This window comes from Triturus cristatus, chromosome 4_2 (genome assembly GCF_964204655.1).
Source record: "Triturus cristatus chromosome 4_2, aTriCri1.1, whole genome shotgun sequence".
In the NCBI taxonomy this organism is placed as follows: domain Eukaryota; kingdom Metazoa; phylum Chordata; class Amphibia; order Caudata; family Salamandridae; genus Triturus; species Triturus cristatus.
In genome coordinates, this window is record NC_140586.1 from 75,373,619 (window position 1) to 75,398,319 (window position 24,701).

Consider the following 24,701-nt stretch of genomic DNA (forward strand, 5'->3'; position numbering starts at 1 on the left):
CTAGAATAAACAATTAATGTCATGATGATCTGTCTCCACAGTGCAAAACTGTCACAAGACCCTGTTAATTAGAGCTATATGTGTGAAATGCACTTGTTCTCTATCTCATTGCAAACAAAAGTTTTGAGTGGTAATTGCCACGGATTTATATACTCGCAGGCTGCACTTGCATACTTGGCACACACAGCCTTGGCTGCAGGGCACAGATATCTTGCACTGCAGCACACAGAGGAAACAAATTAGAGGGAACATTGGTTGTATGTAGCGTTAATCCATTGGTAAAGGCTACAGGCCTTATCGGTTCACTGGGAAATGTTCTGCCAGATTCCCCATGTGTGGTCTATTTATAATGAAACATTATGACAAACCAATAGGCCTAACATATGTATTGTGCAAGCATGTGTTAAAGGCAATAAGCTTTTTAGGGTGAATTGTTATTAAGACTGTGCTAAAGCCTGTAGGCAGGCATTTTGTTACATGGAATCGTACAGATTACCGTAGTAGGCAAGGGAGTTGGTGCCCCACCTTAAAAAAAATCCTGGGGATAGACAATTTGCACTACAGTAATCTTTGTAAGGTTCTATCAGTAGGGATTTTATATTGTTTTGACAACAGAATTTTGTGCATATTTCTATTCTAATGATTGTTTTATGGCTTATAATCAACACAGTAGGTCTGAGTTAGTTATGGTGACAAGTCAGTTATAAAGGTCATAAGGTTATAGGCCCAATTGTTTATAACAATATGTTACAATAAAGCCAATAGGCCAGACATACTGATTGTGAAACGCGTATGTTAAAGTCAACGAGAATTTAAGGGTAGGTTGTTATTATTATAGTATTGAATTTCACAGAAAGGTATTTTGGTACATGCAATCCAACAGATTACCGTAGTAGGCATATTTTTAGGCTGATTACCTCCTCTGACCAAACAGGGTACAGAAGATTTGCACTGTCATAATCTTTGTTAGGCCCTCTTAGAAGAGATAGTATTTTGCTTTGCCAACTGTAATTTTGTATAATATGTAATTTTATGACTATACCTGATGGTTGCCTTATGGGAAAGCTAAAGCTCAGCAGAGGAACCTTTAGTTGGTTATGGTGCAGGCCAATGATAACAGCTAGAGGCCCACTACAAAAAAATATTTCCAATGCATTAGGTCTGACCTGTTCATTATGAAAATATATGATAAACGCAGTAGGCCTGACTAATTGATTGTGAAAACCATATTAAAGTTAATAGTGATTTAAGGGTGGATTGCTATTTCTCTGCATTAAAGCCTACAGACAGGTGTGTTGTTACATGAAATGTCACAGATTACCTTTGTAGGGAAGGGTGTTGGTTACTGCCTCTGTCAAACCCTGGGAGGGGGATTTGGCACTGTAATAATTATTACTAGTATCTCTTCTTAGCTGTGTGCTAGGATCTTGTAAGTCCAAAAATAAACAAATAATACAAGCATTCATATATACCCATATAGATACATTGATAGCCTCTTGGCCATCTCTCTTCTGCCATGGGTCTGAGTGCCATGATGATAGCGTCCTGCATGGGGTAATGCTTTAGACCACATCAGTCATTGGCTCACTTGCCCTGTGAATGACGGCATTTACTGATCACGTGTACATCCACCTGAAAATGAGTGCGCTTCAATGTCATGGCTGGTTGGCCAGTTGTTGAGCTTTCAATTTTCTCCTTTTATAGTTCCCCTTTCATTTCTTTACTTCCCATCTTTTTATTCTAATCTTTCTTAAGAGTATACTACTGCTCTCCGGGCAGTGCTAACAGATCATTTGCTTGCCGCTCATTTCATCTGCAGTGCGCTGGATCCCATATGGCCAATTCCTATAAACCAACACACCATTATATAACGCTATCGTCCATAGTGAATCATTGTTTTACAATTCCAAGTTAGCAAGCATTTTGGTTCTAAATGTGGTGGCCAAGCTGGGTCCTTAAAACAACGATAGCCTATTTACAAACCGCTGCAAGACAGACACCTACTGCTAAGTTTAGTTTCATTATTGTAAGCATTTGTTTGACGTGTTTAGATGGCAGCATGTTTTTTTCTACATGCATTCTTTTAATTATCTTGGAAATGTTGTTGAGCTTGTGTGTTTTATTGTGGCTGTGTCAGAGGCTGCATGAAAGCAAAGATTAGTGACAGACTACACGTATACTCACTTATCGAGTGTCTAAACCCATCAATGACACAAAAAGCAGTTTTAGCCCTTGAGCCATTAGTGGCATGGGTGTGGCAGGATCCCCTGATATGGGGGATCCCAGTACGAGAGGAATGGGAAGATCGTATATCTCTCTATGTGGACGACATTTTGTTACTTGTGGAGAGGCCGAGGCAATCAATTGATCGCTTTCTACATATCTTTGTATTTTTGGGGAATACTCAGGGTACGGCATCACCTGGGATAAATCATTACTGTTTCCTTTATCGGGTGGACCCCCAACCCTAACGTCCAGATGCTCTGTGCCGGTGCAGGAGAGTGGCTTCAAATATCTAGAAATTCACATTATGCGTGAGAAAGAGAGTTCTGTAACCTAAACTTATGGCAACAACTAGGCAGGCTCATCATGGCAAACATTGGCGCAGGCTACAGCTGACGTTGATGGGCCGTGCGGCCCTGTTTAAAATGATGCCGCTCCCACGCCTGTTATATATGTTGCAGAACTCACCATTTGAGGTACCCCCAGGCTTTTTCAGGAGAGTAGAGTCAGAGATCAGGGCACTATTGTGGAGTGGAGCCTTTCCTTGGATTGCTTTGTGTAAACTTCAGAGAGGGGTCTTTGATGGGGGTCTGGCGGTGCCGAATATTCGAGGCTATTACTGGGCCGCGCAGTTGGTGAACGTCAATGGTTGGATGTTTGGGGAGTGGGCGGAACCTGCTTATAAAGTAGATAGATTGACCATGGGACCACAAGGCCCGCCGATAGTGCTCTACAGTAAGCGAGTGGATGGACTCCTCCCAGTGCATACTCGGACGGTGGTGAGAGTGTGGAAGGTGGTCACGAAATACCAGGGGTGGGAGAAGAAACTCTCTGGGATGACTCCCCTCTGGACAGGAGATTCTCTTTTGGAAGTGGGAAGCTTAACTGGTTTCGCCAAATGGGAATTGCTAGGAATAGAGACACTGGTCTGGAGAGGAGGAGCGTATGTCACATTCCAAGAGCTGCAGCGAGACTACACAATGGGACAGGGGGAATGGCTTCAATATATGCGATTAGGACATGCGCTTAGGAAACACATCAGGAAAGAAGAAACGATAGTAGAAGCTGTCCCACTAGAGGACAGAGTACTTACAGAGCAGATACAAGAAAAGACAATTTCCATATTCTATAAAAAAAAAAAATTAACAATGCTCCAGATCCCACAACCATACTTGGGCAGACATGGGAACAAGATGTTGGCACATTAGATGATGAGCAAAGGGTGGAAGTACTCCATGGCCCAAGGGAGGTAGCAATCCGGGCCGGATTCAGACTCATCCAACTTAAGATACTACATAGAGTGCATTACCCTAGGTCAGTGCTCTCTAGAATGAGGAGGTGTGAAGATGCAAGCTGCCACAGAGGATGTGGGATGGAGGGATCTTTTTATCACCTGCTCTGGAAGTGCCCGAGCATCCATGTATTCTGGATAAAGTTCTGCAGAAAGATGTTGGAGGTGGTAGGTGTGGAAGTTCCATTAGACCCCAAATGGTTCCTTCTAATAACAGAGGCTAACTAAGACTGGCCTCGACATATGAAGTTATGGTTGGTATTATCAGCAATAGTTGCTAAACAAAACATTGCAAGGAAGTGGGGGGCGACGCCCAACCCAACCCTGGAGGAACGTGAAAATTACCTTTTTCTGGTGCTGGCAAGCGGAGTCCGTGATTTATAAAAGTAGAGGGTGCCCGAAGAAAGGAGAGAACATTTGGGAAGCATGGCAGGTACATCATGGACATTGAGAGGGATGCAAGGAATAATGGTATTCTTTATTGTTGTGGACCTTCATTTGTCAATAATGATAGAAAATTCAAATGTAAAATAAGATTGACACTACAATGTAAATGCTCTTTGTATGTACAACTATGTCATGGTTTAATAAAAAGAGTTTTGAAAAGAAAAAGCAGTTTAATTTGTAAGCCAGACATATTGCCATTGCCAGTGATTGTTTAATGTTCTTTCACAGCCAGGGCTCAGGAAACAGCAGACCTGGAAGCCTCACTGTGCAGACCTCCATTCAGATCCCTGATTTCCGATTTCGAATCGTGGTCTTGATTGGTGGTTAAATTGGCTGACAGAAACGTAAATAATAGCCCTTTACAAATGCTGCGGCGTAAAACATGTGAATTAAGAATCCTGTTCTTGTACTCCTCTATTACAGTACTGGGACCCACAGACAGCTCATGCAATACACGTAAATACCAATAATCACAGCCCCTGCCATTCCACAGGCAGCTATACTACGGCACCTCAATCTGACCTCCTGCTTTCCAATGCTGCGACCCAAAAACAGCTCTAATCCACCTCAATCCTGAATGCCAGCACCTCCTACTGTTTGACCTGTAGCATAGACATCTATTTCAGTGTAAAGCCAGAGAAGAAACATTTGTTGGCAGGGTGTGAGGTGGCAGGGCAGAGTTACAACTCTTTCCAACAGAGTATGCCAAGCTATAGGATTTTAATTAACTCAAAAAGAAATAATGATAAATCTGTTTTGGGAGAAATTGGGCAGTTGGCTGAAGCAGGGGTGAGCCCTTCTCAAGCAACAAACACAATCACTGTCAGGGTGAACCTCAAAATAGTCACTAAATTAAACTGTGCTTAACCCTCTGGTTGCTTGGCACGAAAGTAGTCAGTCTTAACTTAGAGGCAATGTGTAAAGTATTTATGCAGAACACAAACAGCAATAAAGTGAAAGCACAACATAAGAAAAATCCCACACAAATTTAGAAAACTAGAGTATAATGCAATAAGTTACTTGACACCAAAATAACAATAATCCAAGCAATAGAGCCAGAGATATGCAATTTCAAAATATCAGGTAAGTATTGAATCTAAAAGCACAAGCGCCAGTCGCGGTTATCTGGTTGTGTGGCACCGAGTGAAAGTCACACATTCAGGCCACACGCCATGGAGCGCAGGCTTGATACAGAGGTCAAGTTAGTCCCACTGCAAACGCTGGCATCTAAACTCCAACACAAAGAGTTCTTTTCATGGGGAGGAGGCCACAAGGAAAAGAAAAAGCATTGCATATGGTAGTCGCTGTAGGGTAAAGAGCAGGTTGGGTATCGCAGACGGTTGTCACTGTAGTGCAAAGATCCTGTTGGGCATCAGAGACAGTTTTTGCTGGAGAGTTGCATTGATGATCCCCGCGGGTTGTCGATCCTGTAGAGCCAAGTACAGTTCTTGCATTGCTCGTGGTCCCTATAGCGTGAAGAGTCAGGTTCACTGGAGCTCCGCATTGGTCTTCAGCGTGGGCGGCAAGACCTTGATGAGAACTGGCCTGTTTGTGGTCACAAAGAGACCAAACTTCAGGATTTCTCATTTTCCTCAAGGAGGAGCTCAACTGATGGCACACCAACAGTCCCGGACCTGAGAGGCACCACTTGGGGATCAAGAACTTACCCCAGCAGAGACCCGCAGGGTTCAGACCGGTCCAGTTCCAGATCCAGACAGGTACAGTGCGGCAGGTCAGCTAGGCAGTTGCGAGTAGACCTCATGAGCTTGTTATGGCTCTGTAGCACATAACAGGAGGTCAATCAGCTGATCCTTGGAGTCACTCAGCCTAAGATAAAGTGGGCAGGGTCATTCTTCTTTCTCAGCAAGCAGGAAAGGCCTTAAATAGCCGGGCCGCATGGTGTTGATTCTTCTGTAGTAAAGAATCTCATTTTTATACCTGATGCCCCCTTTGAAGTGGAAGACGTTTCTGGAGTTTTCCCCCTACAAAGGTGTCTGTAAGGTTGGAGGCCGGTTTTGGGCCCCAGGGGGGCCGTTTTTGTTACAGGGCCGGTTTTGCAACATAGCTGCAATGTCGGCCCCTGTAAAAAAATCAGCCAAGATCGGCCCTGGCAAACAGCTCGGCTGCGCCCCCCAAATCCCCTGGGGGGGGGGCGGTTGAGCACTTTGCCAGGGACAGTTTTGGTTCCCAGTCCGGCCCTGCTGCCAACACCCAGACACTCTATTGTGATACTGTCTAGAAGGACTACACAAAGGCTACCTGCCAACTACACCTAATCATGTGACCCAGGAACAGGCTGCAGTCAGCAAATGGTTAGGGCAAGAAAAAGGCAACTTTTTAAAAGTGGCATTTTCAAAACTGTGACTTAACATCTGACTCCGCCATTAAAAAGTTTTAAATTACAATCCTTAGATGCCAAACATGACATTCCTACCTGCTCTCAACCAAAAGTTATCACTTATTAAATATAAAAATGTAACCCATTTTTATCCTACGGGAGATTTAGGCCTTGCAACAGTGAAAAATGAATTTGAGAGCTTTTCACTACCATCACATGTAAAACTTGAAAGTACATGTCCAACTTTTTAAATACACTGCATCCTGCCCTATGGGAATTTTAGTGCCTACCTCTGGGTTGCTTCTTAAAAAGGAATGTTTAGGCTTAGCAAAAGGCTTATTTTGGCAGGTTAAAATGCAAGTTTAAAACTGCACACACAGGCTGCAATGGTAGACCTGATACAGGTCTTACAGAGTGACTTAGGTGTGTGGCACAATAAGCGCTGCAGGACAGCTAGTGGCACAGGATGGTGTGTCATATCTCTTATGTCCTGGAGTCCTCCTCTTTGTGTGGCAAATCAGCACTTTTGCCCAGAATAGCACAACAAGCAGCCTTTTGGGCTGTGTATTTATTTTTGTAGCTGCCATTAGCCAAGACCTTTCGATTTTACTAAACGTATAAAGAGACTTACTTACAGGTGCTTTCAGTAAGCCATCTTCATCTATTGGTCTGTTGTTGTGTCATTTGCATTTTTATTCAGCCCACTTCAGCAACTGGTTGACTGAACTGTGAGTGATGGTAATCTACTTTTCAGGAGTACGTCCAAACACAAAGTAGTTTCCATCAGTGCCAGGGACTATTGAAGCAATGTGTGCTCTTGGGACCATAAATATTTTTGTTCTTAAGCGATGTTAGTGTTTTGATATTTCCAAGGGCCCAGAAACTCCCATAACAATAAGGTTTTACAAAAAAACATGAAAAAACAAGAGGCATTGACAAATCCAATAGGCTGGCACTCAACTCCAGACCTATTGCCTTGAATTTAAGACGTTTGTGTAAAAATGCAGGGTGTGCAAAAAATAAAGCCCCAATAAAGCACACTCTTCCTCATGCCAAACTCGGAGGACTAGGAATAGAATTGCACTGTTCAAGCAGATTGGCTAGCACAGGGTATACAGCCAACTGCTGCAGGGGAATGACACAAAGTGGGTCAACTGCACAGACAGAATGGTCACACTTGTGTAGGACTTGGTAGACCTCACTACGCACCATGCTCTGGGAAGCTGGACTTTGAGTCTCGGTGAGTTCCCCTGCAGTGAATAACAGCTCAGAACTGCAGTTCTAACCTCTAAGTAAACATCATGAGCAGCAATTTTGAACATTAAGCAGATGCAGCTGTTACTTTGAGCTACTGCCCTGACCTTTCTTTGAGCAGTAGCAGCTTTGTTTACCTTACCTGCTGTTACGACCACTCTTTGAGCAGTAGCAGCTCTGTTACCCTGAGCTGTTGCAGCTTTGTGGCCTAGAGTACCAGTTTTGATGTAGCAGGAAGGTTGTAACCCAAGCTGTAGCTCTGCTCTCTCTCTATAAGCTGTAGGGGCTTGGTGTTGTTACCTGTGTGGTAGCTATGTCCTCTTTTTAAGCAGCAAGTATTCTGTGACATTAGTTGTAGGGTCCTTTTGTTTCCTCACTTTCTATCCGAACTAGGATAACCCTATCTTCTGTGTTGGACAGTGGTAAGATGCAGTGCAGGGTTCAGTAGTAGTGTGTAGTGGATAACACTTACCATTGGGAGGTGGTTTGATGTCTGCATCTACTTGCTGGTTGGAACTGTCTGACTGTCCAGATTCTAACAAGAAATAAAACAAAGAATGGTTTAAAATTAGTATGAATGTATAAAATAAATCAAAGAAAATATAGCTTTTACATGTTTACATGTTGCAGGACTAAAGCCCTAAGCTCTAAGTAGCTGAAAAGACTACACTGTTTTTTTTATTTTCCCTCTTTGATTCCCTGATTTGACATCATCAACATGCCAAGCTCAGAAGAGCCATAAGCTGCTGAGTAGTAGCACTTTGGAACTGCCAGACCCGTTTCTAGGTCCTGTCTAAAGACCACTTGAACTTCAGCTGTCTGGTGTATCAAAGGTCTACTATCTGTAACATACTAAAATATATAGATATAATGGACTTTCGATTTTTCAGTTTCTCTTGATTCCTATTTCTATTTCTCGTTTGAAGGGTTTTGTCCTAGTTTTTTGTTTATTCCGTTTCTCTGCCTCATTTTTTTTCTGTACTTTGTTCTTCCACTGTTTACATTCAGGGAGTTACATATTTCTCTTCTTCTTCTAGCACTCCATGGGAGTGTATTTGTTTTCTTTTCACCTCGTGTGATGCTTCCTTCTTTAAATTCCCCTTCAGTTCTCTTGGCATTGCTTCCCAACCCCACAGCTATTACATTGCTACGCCACCGCCATTTTCTTCTTTTTAGTGTTTAACACCCATTCCGCTGCCATTCAGCATCTACCACATCCCTAGAAGCTTCCCCACTCTTCCTTCACGCATTAGTTTGTAAATATTTTGTATTTATTTTGAGGGCCAGGAGCTAGAATTTGCTGTCAGGCCACTCCTTTCTTAACAAGTGCTATTGCATACTTTTTTTTTTTTTTTTAATGCTCCGAGCTAGATGTCTGCTGTCTTGGATGGTAAATAAAACAAACATTGCCAAAGCCAACAGTTCTCCCTTTGAACCATATTGGCTATGTCAATGGTTAACCATGCTATACAGCTTTCCAGACGATATGCAGCATGGTTAAAGTTTAGAAAAAATAAAGGTTTTGACGCTACCTCCTGCTTTTTTTATAGGTGCATGCACCACACATGCACACGCCCACAAAATGATGTTGGTACTTTTTCTTTCTTTTAGTTACTCATCCAAGCTGTAGTGGTACCTAAAAAAAAATACAACGCACCACATAGAATTTTTTTAAGTCGGAGGGGGAATGGCAGCAAAAGTAGAGGCTGAAAAAACAGAAAGAGGAGTGGAAGCAACATGGGGAATGGCGAGGGAACACAGGAGCAGCACGGGAGGGCGGGGTATGCAGAAGCAACATGTGGCACGTAAGCAACACGAAGGACAGCACCAGGGACGTGTAATGGGGAGGGTGGGCGAATGTGGAAGCAACACGGACAAGAGAAGTAATTTGGGGAAGAGCAGGAGAGAGGGGCAGAAGTAATATGAAGGTTGGGGGAAAGCAATACAGAGGTCATGGGTGGGGACATTGCTTAACTTGAGCCAGTGGTTTCCAGTGCTCAGCACTGGCACTTAATCATCAATACCGGCGCTTTTCATGAGCACCAGTTAAGGGCACATTCATTTGTGGTAGGCATGGGGAGATTAACAGGTACATGCATCAATGTAGGCTTTTGCAATTCGGAATAGCAAAAGCCTATGCATGTAGGAATCGCTATAAAATTAGCGATTCCCAAACATTCCTTAACTGCGAGTCGCAAATTGCGAGTCGCAATTAAGGAATGCCTTCCCATTCATTCCTATGGGCCTACATGTGCCTGTAAGTGATTTGCCCGGAGTCACAGGATGTTGAACTGACCTCGAAACTCCAGTTTGGTTCCACAGCACCGAAGTCGGCAGCTCTAGCCATTATGCCACATCCTCTCCCTTTCATGGTTAGTACTTGGTTCTGTTTTAGGCAGTGCTAACAGGAGAAATGGGCTGGTGCAAGCTGCCTCCTGATATGAGCCCAGGCACTTATTTTTTTTTTTTTTTTTACAAATTAACCACTGGGTGGGGGAAGCAACAACGTGGAAAGAGAAGGAGGGCATGTGTGGGGAAAAAGCAACATAAAAAGAATGGAGACGCAATGTGGACAAGCACACTGGTGAGCGTAACAGGGAGGGTGGCGGGGAGAAGCACACAGGTAACAGAGAGCAACATGGAGTACACTGGGAGAGAAGCACATGAGAAAGACTGCTCGAAAACACATGCACTCTCAAAGAATACTTAACATTAAAAAAGTAGTGCTTGCAAAGCAACCAATGGAAGCCGAGATGCCAGACAATAGACGTGATGGTAAAGAGACAATGCAGCAGAGAGAAACACAATGTTGACAAGCTGGGACACAAATTAGATACAGGCAAATGAGAATGAAGGGAAAGTCAATCAATGGTAAGCAATGGGTTGGCTCCAAGCCCCTCTATTTCTTGGTAAGCCACAGTTTGTCTTGCAAGTGCTGTCTGGTAGGTGTGACCTAAAAGATTGGCAGTCACTGCATGCAGTGTGCACACGCATCCATGGGGATGCATGTGCATGTATATGTCATCACGCCTGGCCACTGTAGCCTTCAAAACTATATGCAAGTAAAGGGTTTAAGTGGTGTGGAGCATCAGAAAACTAGCATTGTTAAACTGGAACAGCATTGGCAAAAAGCATTAGCAAATCTAATAGTAATGCATTTAAAAGGCAAGACCGATTGGCTTTGCCAAAACTTGGACGTACTCTAATGAAAAGTGCAACAGGAAGCAAGTGGTCTTGCTCTACTACTATTCCCTCGGCTGAGTAACCTGGCATTACTCTTTAGGGCAGGAATGCTTGTTTTTTGAGAATTTCCTCATATCTTTTAGACAGCCCCACCTACAAAAGGGCTCTGTTTCCACTTCATAAGTGTATGGGGATCATAACATGAATTAATGCAATATTTTTATCAAGAGATTTCAGTATGATGCCGCCAGCTCACCGGTAGGGAACTACATATGCTCAAGGTGGGCCTCGAGCTCCTCTTTCACAAAACCCCCTTCCCAGAGCCAATACATATTCGTCAATGCCCTTTTACTGAGTTGTTTTTCACCATCTGGATATTTGTGGCCTGGCTGACTCAATGCACAAACTTCCTGCCAACCTAGCTATTTGAAGGTTGCCGCATATTATTCCTGCCCAAAATCCATGGCCCAGATAGGGCACAATAGTATTTAACTTGAAAAATGCTTCTTGCTGATTGCAGTTGTGAACATGTTACCAGCTTCCTCCAAATATGTATTAACCCAGAGCCACTCTAGGCAGTGATTCTAACAACTCTGAAGAGCTAAGAGGACCTATAATGACATCGAATGTGTAGCCCAATAAGCACCAATTTCCTTCGTAATGAGGACAAACTAGGCAATGCCTTACCTCTGCACCTGCCCTTCTTGCATCTCTACCTGCCAGCAAAGCAGTGGCAGGAAGCTCAAATAAAAAATGGTGGGGTATGAAGGCGCACGACTCATCATAAATTCAGGAGTGGGAGCACAAACTTTGCAGCACTTCTCTTTGCTGTCCACGAGCAGGAAAAGGAAGGACTTCCTTCCTGCTTGTGGAATGTAACTCTAATCAGTCCTGGAGCTGCTATCATGCTGTGAAAGCAGCTCTAGGATTGGTGGGAGCAGGATCACCCAGCACTCATTTTGAGGCTGGGGGCCTGTGCCAGCAATCTCCATGGCTGTTTCACATCCTTTGGATTGCTGGGTCTACAGTGCGCATGTCGGGCTGGCCGTCGCAAGGCAGTCGGCTAATCCGACATGCACACTGTAGATCAGTGCTCTCATCCTGCATTTTCAGGATTCAGTCCCGCCCCCACCCTTGCGCTGTACACAGCATGAGCCAGGGCAGTGCCAATTAAATAGAATGCCATTGACATGCCATTTTATTTATTTGTGTTTGCCTGCTGCACATGCAGTAGGTAGGGTGACGCTCTTGAGGAGGATCCGCCCCTGCAATAAGAGGACAGGTCCTGACAACGGAGAACCAATGTCCAAAGGAAAATGAACAAGCATTTGCAATGCAATAGGTCTCGCATTTACGCGAGTTTGAGCTATTGGCATTGTAAATGACAATGCCTTTTATTTATTTTTGGGTTTTTAAAACATAAATAAAAGGCATTGTCATTTACAATGCCAATAGCTTAAACTCGCATAAATGCGAGACCTATTGCATTGCAAATGCTTGGTTTTTAAACGCTGCATGTTATTGGCAAAGGCAAAGCTGATGTAGCTGCTGCACGCGGTGCCTCGCGGGATGTAAGTGTATTATGGGGGCTGGGGTGGACCATCAATGGAGACATTCTGCGGAGAAGGAGATTTGTGCAATAAGCCCGAAGATGTCAAAAACTATCTGAGAATGATTTGCCGCTTCAGAAATGCCTGGGTTTAGAGACACTTCGGGGATCTGTTGTGAAACCAGAATGCTTCCCGGACGTGTTCGCTTCCTGGATCTTATGCGGAGGATGCGCATAAGAAATATTGCCAATACATGACTTTTTGAAAGCATCAAAGTCGATGTTTAAAAGATGGAGTCGAGATGATGCAGTGTGACATGCAGTGACTCGCCGAGCTTTGAGGTGGGTGATGCAGTGCACAGTGCCTGTGGTTGGCGCTGCTGTAGATGTAGCATGGTGGCACTCTCCTGGTGTGGGTAACGGGAGGCCTGTGCTCCTTCTACACAGGTGATCAGAGCTGTGACAATATCAAACCTCAATTTTTGAAGCTTTCTCTTAATTGGCTTCTCCTTTCTGGATTACTGTATGAGTCTCTTGGGCTGTTTTACTGTGAAATGGTGCACCTGGCACACATTGGCGCTGTGGAACATATTCCTAAAAATGTCCTGTCCGCACTGTACGCTCGAACTCCACCCTCCACTGAGCACTGAAAGACTGAGGCCAGTCTGTCCTTCACCGCAGAGCATTGTAGAGTTTGTAGCAGCGAGCGCGAACTCCCAGAAGCGGGCGCCACGTTCAGCCTCACAGTTAAAAAAACATAAATACATAAACCGAGCGCGGTGTCCCAGAAGCGGGCGCCATGCTCAGTCTTACAGTTTAAATTTTTTTATAAATAAACCGAGGGCGGTATTCCAGAAGAGAGAGCCACGCTCAATCGAACAGTTTCAAAAAACCGAGAACAAAAACAAGCGCGGTGTCCCTGAAGCGGGCACTGCGCTCAGTCTTAAAGTTTTTTAAAAATGAGCGCAGTGACCCATAGCGCTGCAGTCGCCATTGTCCCCATCAGTGTACATTTTAATTCACTTCCTAAGCTCCTCTCTTTAAATCTTTTCCAGTTCCTCACATCAACATTCTAAATTCCAACAGTCTCTGACATCACTATGTGAATAGAGAATATGACATTGAAGGGGTAGGATATACCAGCTGAGAAGGAAAAGAAAATACATTTAAAAACAGAAGGACCAATAAATAAAGACCACTATAGCACATCTTCTCCCTTATATAGTGTTAAACTATTCATACCGAAAGAATCTATCAAGGGATGTAGGAGATGAAAAAATCTAACTAAGGGGAAAATTATCACAGTGGGCGATAGTGACAAGGAAACAAACAGTATTCTAAAGTGAACTGAACCCCATTGTTTGTGACTAAAGTGTTAGGAAGACCTTCAACAAGAAAAGTATCTCAAAGAAATGTTATAACAACATGAGTATCTCAAAGAAATGTTATAACAATATGTGTGGTTATCCTTTGTACAATACGCGTTATAACCCTACCTGGGTGAAAATCTATTAGGAGAAAAATGTATTTACTATTGAAGCTGAGTAAATGAATTGGGCCTGTTAAGTTCAATGCTAACTAGTCTCAAGGTTTATCAAGAATATCTGCAGGGAGTAATTGTACCCTTCTATTGACTTCAGATTTATCACTCATCCACACACTATGCAGTTCCTCACCTTTGTTTCAATAATGGTATCCTTGCCTGGAAATCAATAACTTCCTCTGGCTTTGCTTTTTGTTGGGCTCCTCCCAAGGTGCCCTTCATGGGCCAGATCAGCAATTCTTTCCCATAGCCTAATAGGTGGCACCGTTTTGTTTGCACTTGGTATATTGTTTCCAAGAATAATTAATTCATCCCTGACTGCACAAAAGGGTTTAGCTTCTTCTGGTAGTTCATTATATTTTTGTGGCCAAACCTTACCAATTATATCTTTACTTTTGTCAAGAACCTTTTAATTCTTTAAACATTCCATCCATTCACATTCCAGCATAGCAGGTATCGGGACAGATAGGTTAAGTATATCTGCTCCTTCACTTTTCTGTTCCGTGATATTTGACGACAAATGGGACAGAAAATCAGCCGCTAAGTTTCATTCACCCGAAACATACTCCATTTTAAAGTGATAACGTTCCAGGCCAATCGCCCATTTGGCAATGTGAGGTGTAGAGCAATCTTGATTCTAAGATGTAAGGATAAAAACTAGTGGTCTGTGGTAAGGATATAGTATAAAGTGTAGAACCCAAACATAAAATGTAAAATGATTTACAGCCCAGAAGAAGCAGGCTAGTGCTTCTCCCTCTACTGTGGAGTAGTTATGTTCAGCTTCCTTTAATGTGTGGTGAAGCAAAGGCTACTATTACTACCTTGCCTTCTATTCTTTAAGAATGGGTAGCCCCCTTCTTTTATACTAAAGCTAGTGGTAAATATGGTTTTAAGGTTTACATCAAATCGGTCCAGTGCAGGGGGTAGAATGATGGCATCTGTAATATTATCAAAGGCACACTGGCAAGATTGGTCTCGAGAAAATGTAAATCCTCTTTTAAATAAGGATCTAAGAAGACAAAATTGGTCAGCAAAGTGTTTTTTACCTATCTGGACAAGAATTCTGCAAGGCCAAGGAAGAATCTTGACTCCTCTTTATTACCGCTTTCAGGTCCGGAAGGCATATTTGAACAGCCAGGACGAGTGCCATTCGGAATTCCAGAAGCGAAGTGATGGTCCGAAGGTGCATGGGTTCCAGTTCTTTGCTGCGATGTGTGAGAAGGAGCATCCTTCATTTCTGCTTCGGTAGATGTGGGGAGAATAGGCAAGTGAAAGGGAGAAGGAGCATAGTCTTCTTGATAGTTGATGGAAGTTCATGCGGTGGTTAATGTATGCTGCTCCTTCGTTGTGTACAGCCTTGTGTGCGTGGGTCAGCAGCTTGAATTGGCATCTCTTCTGTACGGGGAACCACTGGAGTTGCCTGAGGTGGAGTGTAATGTGGGTTCATCAGGGAAGGCCGATGATGAGTTTGGCCGTGACGTTCTGTACGGTCTGAAGTCTCTGTAGGAGGTGTGCAGCGATTCCTATGTAGAGGGCATTGCTAACCCTCTCAATACAGCAATAAATTGATGACTTTATTTTGCCTTTCCATTCAGCTAAAAAAAATTGGGCCTTTCTAGAACTACATTGTGATTCTCTCCAAAATGCTCAGTTTTACTAGAAAGACATTAGGTTATGTTTTCCCCACCTCTCCTTCATAAATTGCTGGGCCAGGTAGCTATTCAAAGACTTTCCAATCATAGACCCCTAAGTTGTGCAGAAAGATATGTTGTTTGCATAATGATGAGAATTTTTCTTCCGTCGTTGCTAATAAATATGACCTATAAAGCTTAATCCACTCATTCCATGGAAGAATAGGTTTCACAGATTTGTTAAAACGAATGGGGGAGGCTGGGAGACAGAGGCGTAGCTAGAGCTTGTGGCGCCCGGTGCTACCCCTCAGATTGCCACCCCTGGGAAGGGGGGGTTGCTGGGGAAAAAGGACGGCGAGCACTTGAAAGAGGTCCGAGAGACACGTAGTATCGCCGCTAATAGTTACCTCGATCATGCAAGTTACATGCACATACATGACACGGTCCAAGGCTACACAGTTGAATACACCGGTGACTGGCAGTACAAAAGAGAACACACAGATTGCATGATCTATCTGGGGACTCAGAAAAAACGCATGTGACATCCATCAGAGAGCTGCGTGAATAATTACCTGGTAATCCCCTCAGCACAATGCAAACATGCACATACATGACACTGTTCAGGGATCCATCATCTACAGCTGACATTAAATGACCATTCATTATGGTCCCCCCATTAAAGCAGTGCACTTTGTGATCTGCATGGTACATGTTCTTTGCAGCAGGCACATTAACCCTCGGTGCTACCTTTCCAGGAGTCAACCCTTCCACTAGACAAAACTCCGATCTCTCTCTAGGAAGAACATTGATCATCGAAGTTATCATGACATTTTTATTGTTTCTGAAAATTGCTGGAGGCCAGGAAGGAGGCAGCAAGTTTTTTTAAACCATAATATACTTGCAAACACTACGCACCCACCCGAAATAGGTACCCAGTGCGGTCACACCTTTCGCATCGCCCTAACCTGCTCAAGGTTCATGTGACCTCAGTGACAGAGTCACAGCGACTGGATCACTGTTGCTCTAGGGTGTGCTGCTTCGTAGGCCTGCCCGCAAGACTGGAGATGAACTTCAGTATGGATTGTGGTGGACAGGCCTTCAAGGTTAACCCACAATTGACACCACTAGGGTACACCTGCTTGTGCTAAGACATCAAGCCTTCTAAGGTCTAGTGGGGCCTTCTAAGGTCTAGCATGGGAATGTGCTCCCTCAGTAGAGTGGTCTGGTGGACTGGTCATGAAGGCTGAACCCGGTTCCCGAGTTCCAAATTCGACAGCTCTGGCCATAGTGCCACATCCTCTCCCCCACTGAACACCATACTTCCCCACTGAGAGGAACTCGCACTGCCTTCAGCTATAACCTAATTGTGCCCGCTATAAACACTTGGATGTGGCTCAATTCAAATTATGCACTTGATAAGAATAATATGCTGCCAAAAAAAAAGTAAAAGCAACTACTCATAGGGAATGCAAGATTACATACAGGATGTGAAATGTAAGCAGAAATAACATGGTTACCTTAACGATCTCTCACTCACTATTCAGAAATCGAGTGGTTTTACCTGAAAAGTTAAGGACATGACTAGAGGGCCCTGAAGGGAACCGTTTCAATGTCCATTGCTTATATCCTTACAAAATAAGCAGTATGGTTTAAAAAGACCACATCCATAAACACAGAGCCATGGTACACATTCTGTTTTCAAATCCATCCATCAACCAGGTATTGCAATACCTCCAGGAATGGTACACTTTCCCACCTGGGAACAACAATGCTGTTCAAAGAAAGACGAGAAAACAAAAGTAGCACTTCACTGGCAAACTCTGTAAAGTGATGCTGATGTATTTGGATGTAAATAAAACCAAATCTGGCCACTTTGCAACCACTCTGTCTTGCTTTATTTAGTTATGTATTTATTTTTCATATTTAAAACCTTCTATTTCTCTCCATCCCGCTGCACTTTGGAATAGAAAAATGTCAGAAAAAGGGCATTTCTCGCAAGAGTGTTTTTCTTTTTTGGATCCATTTCACAGGGAAGCAACTAAATGAAAGAAGGAAAGAGAGGTTGTGAACCATTTCTTCAAGTCACGGTTTTCAGTAAGTGAGGAGGAAGACAGAAAGAGAGGGAATAATAGGAAGAGAGGGGGGGACAGCTGCCAGCACAAAAAAGAAGAGGACATTGCCCGAGTCCTATTCCTTCTCTGCCCGTCCCCGAACGTCCACGAAAGCAAGCCGAGCCTTATCTGAATACCTTTGTACTCCCCCAAAATAGTGCCGCCTGGGGCAGACCGCCCCACCCTAGCTACGCCACTGCTGGGAGATACTGGTTTCCATGATATAGGTTCAGAGTAAAATCAGTACAATGGATGTGAAGAGGCGGTATAGAATAAAATAGGGTGAATAGTATGTTAATGTTTGAGATACTGATATAGTCAAGTCCAACTTAAAGCACTCAAATTTGTGAAGAACAAAACTAAATAGTACCTAAATCTGCAAGGTAAATAACAATTAAGGTATAAATAATGTGCAATTGCAGCATACTTTCTGTGATTAATAAATCTATAAAGAAAATTGAGTTCCTCTCAATAAAAATATATGAAAACAGAAGCATAAAAAACATTCTTTGTCTTAGTTTAATACAAAATATGGGTTTCTACTTCGTGGAGCATGACAATATGAGGCTGAAAAGAGAGGGCTGAGTCCTCTTTCTATGGTAGTGCGTAAGGGAGTTAAAAAAATTAAAATGAAGGATAAATTCGTGAATATTAGGCAGTTAAAACGGAGCTGACATGAAGGTGAGGTTTTAGATGTGCATGTCCTGCAGAGTACAGCACAAGAGGGAAGCAGAAAGCAAGGATGGAAGGTGTGCCCTACGCAGTTCACGTCCTCTACAGATCCGATGGAGAAGGAAACGGAAAGCAGGAATATAGCCTGCTACAAGTTCTTCCTCAAGGCTCCCACTCACAGCAATACAGTCTGAGGAAAGCTCAGCGAGTGGGAGGAAGCATAGCTCGAGGTCCCAAGGTGTTTACGTCATCTCTGGAGGAATTCCTGCATGTCGCAGAACCCTCATGTGATAAGTCGCAGACGTACTCTTGGGATGCAATGTGCCATCAAAGTTGTAGTTCTCGCCTGGCACAAAAAAGAGAAACCTGAACACAGAAGGATTAAGGATAGGAGGTAATGATTTGTACAGATGATTGGGTCAAATGTTAAGGTACAGAGAGAAAACCTTTGATGAGTCCTTTCCACCAACGTATTTCCTGCGAGCTAATAGGCATAAATCATAGTTCTAAACGCTGGTAGTGATAGTCTCATAAAAAAAGACCACGCTAGCAAGAGTTACTGATCTGAAGCCCTGAAGAAAGAAAATTGGTGCTTCTAGAGTCTCAACAAAGTTGAAATATATGAGGAGTGTAGAGGATAGTGTGCCTCATGCAGAGTCTGAAATGTCGCCGCTTTAAATAATTAGAAATGTTGTGGTAACCCAAAACAGGCTACTATCAAAAACAAGCATTGGAAATGCAATAGGTCTCGCCTTTGCTAAAGTTAAAGCAATTTTATTGGGAATGGTATTGTTTTTAGTTTTGTATTTATAGTGTATGTTTTGTATCGGTTCAAGAGTCACTATTTTCACTTCTGCTCGTATTACTTTTTTCAATTCGAAGGCAATGTTTGGATGCAGTAACATTCGTCAGTTTCTCCGTCCATCCCAGTGTGACAACCGATACAGCGCGCTTTGGTTTCTTTCTGATCCCGAGTCCGAGCTTCTTAAAAGCTTTTCTGTGTACATACCTGAGCTATTCGTAAACTGCAGTAAGCAAGAAAAGGGCGGCGCGTGCACACAAAATATTACTACAAGCAAGGAAAGCAGCTGTGAATAGGGCTCGCCTTGCCCATTCTAAGCAGATAAGCAGTCCCCTGCCAGACAGTGCGGGGTTTGAGAGAGAGAGAAGCACACGTCTGGGAGAAAACACGAGAAGTCTGGGCAGGGAGGGCACCGGGGAGCACAATTCATGGCCCTGGCTGTGTCTCCGGATGACGGTAGCCTCGCTTGGTGACCGGAAGAGAGGGTACATCTGAGGGGGATGGCACCGCACAAGGCCGCCCTCCTCCTCCTTCCTCCGTCCTGCATCCCAAACCTCCCCACCCTTCCCTCCCGCCACAAGGACTGCTACCTCAGACAAAACAATTTGGGAAAAAGGGGGTGGTGATGGACAGAGTTTCTGAATGATGCAGAATACTCTTACCAAGTCAAGAGATCATGGTTTTAATCCATCACCGTTTTTTAGCTCACTGCACCATCCCAGCTCAGAACCTGGCTACATGCAAATTAGTCTGTACCTGTCCCAGTGCATGATCGGAACAGGACAAACCAAACTACCAAGCCAATTCTTATACTGGGAAGGAATCAAGCTTCCAGGGACCGGTTTCTGGCATCACAGCCTTCGTCGGCCCGGCTTGCCTGAATCCTGATGGTGCAATGAGCAAGGGACTCACGTCTGAGCATACCCTCCCACACTGAGTGTGGAAAAAATCGATTTGGGAAAAAGGGAGTGGTGATGGACAGAGTTTCTGAATGATGCAGAATACTCTTACCAAGTCAAGAGATCATGGTTTTAATCCATCACCGTTAGTGTAGGAGGGTATGCTCAGACGTGAGTCCCTTGCTCATTGCACCATCAGGATTCAAGCAAGCCGGGCCGACGAAGGCTGTGATGCCAGAAACCGGTCCCCGGAAGCTTGTTTCTTTCCCAGTATAAGAATTGGCTTGGTAGTTTGGTTTGCCCTGTTCCCATCATGCACTGGGACAGGTACAGACTAATTTGCATGTAGCCAGGTTCTGAGCTGGGATGGTGCAGTGAGCTAAAAAACGGTGATGGATTAAAACCATGATCTCTTGACTTGGTAAGAGTATTCTGCATCATTCAGAAACTCTGTCCATCACCACCCCCTTTTCCCAAATCGACCTCAGACAAAACAAGCAAGCACTAGAAAAAACAAAACATACGTGCTTCGAAATGCAAACAAATAAATGTAAACGAAAGAAGCCCCGCACGCCTCAAGCCTACATGTGCAATCTTTCCCAAAAACAAATCGCCACATGCCCCACGACCCTCGCGGCTAGTGCATCGCACAAACAAAACAAATGGCATATTCCACTTAAATAAATCAGCAGAAGCCGCACGCGCCGATAGTGCACGCCACAAGCCAGCACTAGAAAAAAAAACATACGTGCTTCGAAATGAAACAAATAAATGTAAACAAAAGTGAACGTACACAATACATGAACACAAGCCTACACATGCAATCTTTTTCATGTAAAAATTCGCCACAAAACGCACTAGAAAACTGAGATGTCTGGGCAGGGAGGGCACCGGGGAGCACAATTCATGGCCTCGGCTGCGTCTCTGGATGAGGGCAGCCTCGCTTGTTGACCGGAAGAGAGGGTACTTCCGAGGGGGATGCTGTTTTCTCAAACAGTGGCTCTGCAGGTCTGGGGGCACCATGTGACGGTTGTTTATGAGTCTGGAGCGCGGTCACGTGGCACCACGCGAGCCCGCCCTCCTCCTCCGTCCTGCATCCCAAACCTCCCCAACCTTCCCTCCCGCCACAAGGACTGCTACCTCAGACAAAACAAGCAAGCACTAGAAAAAACAATACATACGTGCTTCGAAATGCTAACAAATAAATGTAAACGAAAGAAGCCCCACGCGCCTCAAGCCTACATATGCCATCTTTCCCAAAAACAAATCGCCACATGTCTCACGACCCTCGAGGCTAGTGCATCACACAGACAAAACAAATGGCATATTCCACTTAAATAAATCAGCAGAAGCCGCACACGCCGCTAGTGCACGCCACAAGCAAGCACTAGAAAAACAAAACATACGTGCTTTGAAATGAAACAAATAAATGTAAACGAAAGTGAACATACACAATACAAGAACGCAAGCCTACACATGCAACCTTTGTAATGTAAAAAATTTGCCACAAAACCTACGTGCCTCCAAATGCGAACAAAAAAGTTAACATGAACACTACAAAAACGCGTGCAATAGAAAGAGTTAACGTGAACAAGCGAAAGACTCATGCAATAATAAAAGACAAAAGTGCCGAACTTAATATAAAACCCACCGTCTCAAGCCACCAGTGAAACACCCAGTCCAGGTGGGCGTGGCCCAAAGTGGACAGGATGGCAACCAGGAGGGGCTAAAGACGCTATGGTGCAATACAAAAACTGGGTTTAACATAAACAGTGAGGACAAACAACGCTCGCCAATTAAAAGTACAGGCGGAGCAGAGACACAAGACACGAATCCGTATTGATTCCAAGAGGCCCTCGCATGGCGAGAGCAGCGCATGCGCGCTGCTAACGCCAGGTGAGACCTAAAAACCAGCACACTAGATCGTACAGAATACTCCAGTAGCTTAAGGGGCTCCTTAGACACATTAGTCCAATGGTTCAACAGTGAGAAGAGGTTCACCTGACAGGATGTAGTGAGTGGATCAATAGGTAGCAGAAAGGGGAGAAGGATAGTTGGCTATCGCTTGCACAGCCTGCTTGGTCCTCATTGCCAGTGAAGAAACAACTCCAGAGGATTTACAAGACGTTTTATTTAGTCTTTACAAATCACCCACTTTGCTCTTCTCTCCTCAGGTCTTCTCCAGTCCCTCACATCAACATTCTAACTACCAACATTCTCTGCCATCACAGGGTGATTAAGGAATTCGACATAGCAGGGAGAGTAGGGAATGTAACAATTTACAAGGAGAAGAAAACAAGATTAACAAATGCGCTATAGATAATGAACAATATAACAGAAAAAAAATGTTCAAGTGTGACACCAGCCTCACCAATCAGCTACTGTTGACTGTACATGGAGCACTTTCTGGTTGTGGGAGATGGCAGCGGAGTGAGGAACTGCAGGGTATCCCGCCAAAGCTGGGGGAGTCTTGCCTAGCAAGCTCAACCCCACTGCACCAATCAGACATAATCAGCTGTTCTGCAGTTGTGACAAAACCACTGGAATTCCTTGTGGGAGTCTTTACTCAGTGCCGGGCACCTGCCTATAATCCCTCAAGGCCACAGTCGGAGTACAGGACATTTTGCCATGTGTTGTTGGGCCTGAGCCGGGATCTCCATTCTCCCTCATGTTGCATTAAGGCAACCTGTCACTGTAACTGACCGCTGCCATGGAGTTAGGAGTCAAGGTCCAACACTGGTGTCACACTGTATCCATGTCTTTTAAAAAATAAATATTTCTTGCTGAATTCACCTTTAATAATTGTAACTGTGATATATTGTCTTTGTTACCAACTTTCACACCACCACTTCTAAAACTAGGTCTTGTCTACTTGACCACAGCTACTGCTAATAATTCAAGGAAGCTAAGGAGTCCCGTTTACTATTGCATCCATAATACGCAGCATTATGGGCAGTAACAAAACAATGCAGTATCAGCTTTTGACCTACTACTCAATCAAAACAGCCTGGTGTATCTAGGCAAAAAACAGGTTTTGATGTTTAACACTCCAGTGATCTAGCATGGGCTAGTTAGATACCAACTTTACATAACCTTTATGATAGATGTAAATCGTTCCCAGGTCTATAAATGTCTGCCTGGGTTAAGCAATCAAGAGATCTGTTCTCTTATGACAGTGAACTTGAACCTCCAGATATTTTCTTCTGGCTCAAAGAAGCCTAATTTTGATGCAAACTAGCGTCAAAGGGCAAATATATAGTTGGGCCATGATGGTGAAAAATAAGCATTGGCAAAGTCATTAAGTCGTGCCTTGATGACCTATTGACATTGTAAATTCATTTTGACCATTCTGTGCAGCATCAGTATAAAAACGATAAAAAAGAGGGAAAAGGTGTAATGACCCTGAGTGTGGCCACACCACACGTGCACATACAGAACATTGTTCATGACATTCTCTTTTCTTTTTATTTACTGATGTAAGATGGCGGATATCACTTATTTAGTTAATTTTTTTTTTTAATGTATTTGTGCGAAAGCACTTTTCATATAAAAGGCCCGCCCAGGAGCAAATAAATAAATCACTGCAGTTGGGGGAGCGGGTTGCTGTGGTGAGTTAGCGGCAGGTGGTGAGTAAGCAACAGGAAGTGTGCAAAGGAAGCCCACAAAAATGATTCGATTAATGCTGAGCGGCCCAGTGGCAAATGGCAGCTGCTGGACCCTTGCAAAAAAATTACCAATACTACAAAGGGTACGGAAGCAGGAGGCTAGTGGGTTGGGAAAGGGGTGGGTGAATGGGAAGCAATGGGCTGGGGCAATTTGAGGAGGGAAGCATCACCTCACAAGAAAAAGGAAACACATGCACTCTCATGGAGTGCTTAATGAAAAAGAAAAAGTTGTCTCCTAAATGGAAATATACAAGCCAGCCAATTAAAAGTATGGTAGAAAAGCTACAGGGCATGTACAAACACACAAGAAGAGGAAGGTTAGCCAACAAATAAGAAGCAAGCAAATGAGAGCACCAACAATGCCAACCAAGCACACTCTATGTTTGGCTCTAATGCCCACTGCAGGCTTTTGCCTAGAGACAACTAAAACTGGTCTGTAGGCGAGACCTAATAAATGTAGCTCAATAAAACGTTATTCAGTGCAACAGTACTAATAAACACACATAAGCACATTTATTACGTCAGTACAACGATTACAATTCAAGTATATTGCCACAGAGCAGCAAATGTGACAAGAGAAAAACAGTTTGTATTGCTTCACAGGTTTACAAAAGATGCAAGAGTTACTTTACACATAGAAACAACTCTCCAAATAGTCACTATATCTCTTGGATGTGATTTTACTTTACTGCACAAATACAACACCTTGATCTTGGTTTTAAAAAAGTGTTAAAACACATTCAGATAAATAGAAATGTCACAACATAAACCATATATATGCAGAGGCGCCGCAGTATAATATGCTATTTATTACCATTGTTGAGGGTGGGGAGAGGACGGGAAGAGAGTAGTTTCCCCTCTCGTGAGTCTTGGCCCCTCCCCAGACTCAACAATAGTAATAAGTAGCATATTACATTCTGCACACCACCATATATACTAAATATGTTCAACTGCACTAGGCAGTTCTCTGCCAGTAGCATGACTGGGACGTTCATCAGCCTGGTACAGGAAGGGGGTAGAAGAAAAAAGGCTTGTTGTCAAAGAGAACAACTCAAGCCACAAAACCGGTGCCATTTACAATAGTTTATATGCG

The 24,701-nt window shown here is 43.7% G+C and overlaps 1 protein-coding gene across 31 annotated transcripts in view; it reads right to left on the reverse strand.

Annotated features, from left to right (window-relative positions):
- Nucleotides 1-24,701, reverse strand: part of NFIX (nuclear factor I X) — a 1,406,323-nt gene that overhangs the window by 259,321 nt on the left and 1,122,301 nt on the right. For all 31 annotated transcript variants that reach the window (XM_085600616.1, XM_085600591.1, XM_085600603.1 and 28 more), the window contains one exon: nucleotides 8,026-8,088. In XM_085600616.1, coding sequence (XP_085456742.1) covers nucleotides 8,026-8,088 — 63 coding nt within the window. The remainder of the gene's footprint in view (nucleotides 1-8,025; nucleotides 8,089-24,701) is intronic.